Consider the following 1,428-nt stretch of genomic DNA (forward strand, 5'->3'; position numbering starts at 1 on the left):
GGGGGCGCTCGGGCCTGCCACTGTCGAGGGGCTGCAGCTGCCGGCGCCGGCGTGGGGGCGGGGGCCGGGGCGCGGGTGGGCTTAGGCGGGGACGCCTGCTGGGGTGCGTGTCTGGTGGGCTCGGCCGCCAGCACGCTGGGCTGTCCTTTGACTCTGGAATGTCAACTTTGCGTGCCTGATGGCAGGCCTGCGATGCAGCTTGCCAGGTGGCCTGCATGAGTTCACGTCGCGCGTTCCGCAACGGCAGACACGGCTGTGCACAGTACTGAATGGCGTGCCCGCCCGGGGCGGCTGGCGCCCCGAAGCGGGGGTGCGCGGAGGGGCGCCAGCGCGGATGTGCGCTCGGAAGTGCAGTGCGTGCACTTGCGCCTAGGGCGTGCTGTTCGTGTTGGGGATGGGTTGTGATGAGTTGTGATGAAGAAGTGTGCTGCACACAAGCACTGCACGGTACCGGTGCTCGTGGGCACCGCTGCTGCTTTCTTGATAGGGTCTGTGCCTCCTGAGTGACTGAGTGACAGCCTCCTCCTTTGTGCGCCCAATCCGGGGGCCTTGGCCGCCGCCTAATGCAGGTCGCTGCTTGAATGTACATCATGAGAGTGAATAAATCATATTCTGATACCGATGCTAACCGCTGATCAGGCGTTTCGCCCCTGCACTTTACTGCTTAACACTCACCACTCCGATGGCAGGTGCCCACTGCCCAGATCAAGGCCATATTGCTTTCACGGGCATTTTGTACCCATATCTGATAGTGATGCATTTGAGTTTGTCACGCTACTGTAGCTTTCGCGGGGGGCGATAATGTAACTGAGCTGTCCGCACTTGGCTCCCCAAATATAGGATGGACATCATCGTACTGAAAGTCCTGGGTCTTTATCCAGACGACAAGCACAGCGTCTCGCTGGGCGAGCCTGCAGGCGCCAAGCGCACGCATGCGCACTGCAGCGACAACAGTGGCGGCGCCTTGCCGCCCAAGCGCCACCGCTCAGATCCCGCCCCAGCGCCGCAGCCGCCGCGCGCCTCCGCCAGACCCGCAATCCCGTGTATCCAAGACTCGCCAGTGGCGCCCGCAGGCGGCGCTCTCAGCTTGAAAGGCGGAGTGCGCAAGGGCGGCGGTGGCAGTGGCAGGGGCAGTGGCAGGGGAGGAGAACAAGGAAGAGGAAGAGGCGGGGGCGCGGCCGAGGACTGGGTCGGGGGCAAGCAGGTGGGTGAACCCCTGGGTGCTGCGTCCTCGCTGTTGCATGCGTGTGCTTTGACCGGCGTCGGACCGACGGCTCCCAGCACCCACGGGTCGCCTGGATAGCTTTTGGGAAGGCCTCTCGCGTCCCAGTGCGGCAGTTGATCAATAAAAATGGCACGCTCAAGGACTTTGGTGAAATGGGTCGCGCGCCGGCGGTCGCGCCGCGCCCCAGTGGCCGCCTCACGCCC

General features: G+C 64.3%; 1 protein-coding gene across 1 annotated transcript; it reads left to right on the forward strand.

The window, feature by feature from the left end:
* Positions 1-841: 841 nt before the first annotated feature.
* Positions 842-1,204, forward strand: MNEG_11678 (hypothetical protein; the record flags this gene model as incomplete). Its single annotated transcript, XM_014039852.1, has 1 exon — positions 842-1,204. A coding segment is annotated over one exon (363 nt), but the record flags the coding sequence as incomplete, so codon positions are not given.
* Positions 1,205-1,428: the final 224 nt, after the last annotated feature.

This window comes from Monoraphidium neglectum, assembly GCF_000611645.1.
Source record: "Monoraphidium neglectum strain SAG 48.87 unplaced genomic scaffold scaffold02857, whole genome shotgun sequence".
Classification (NCBI taxonomy): domain Eukaryota; kingdom Viridiplantae; phylum Chlorophyta; class Chlorophyceae; order Sphaeropleales; family Selenastraceae; genus Monoraphidium; species Monoraphidium neglectum.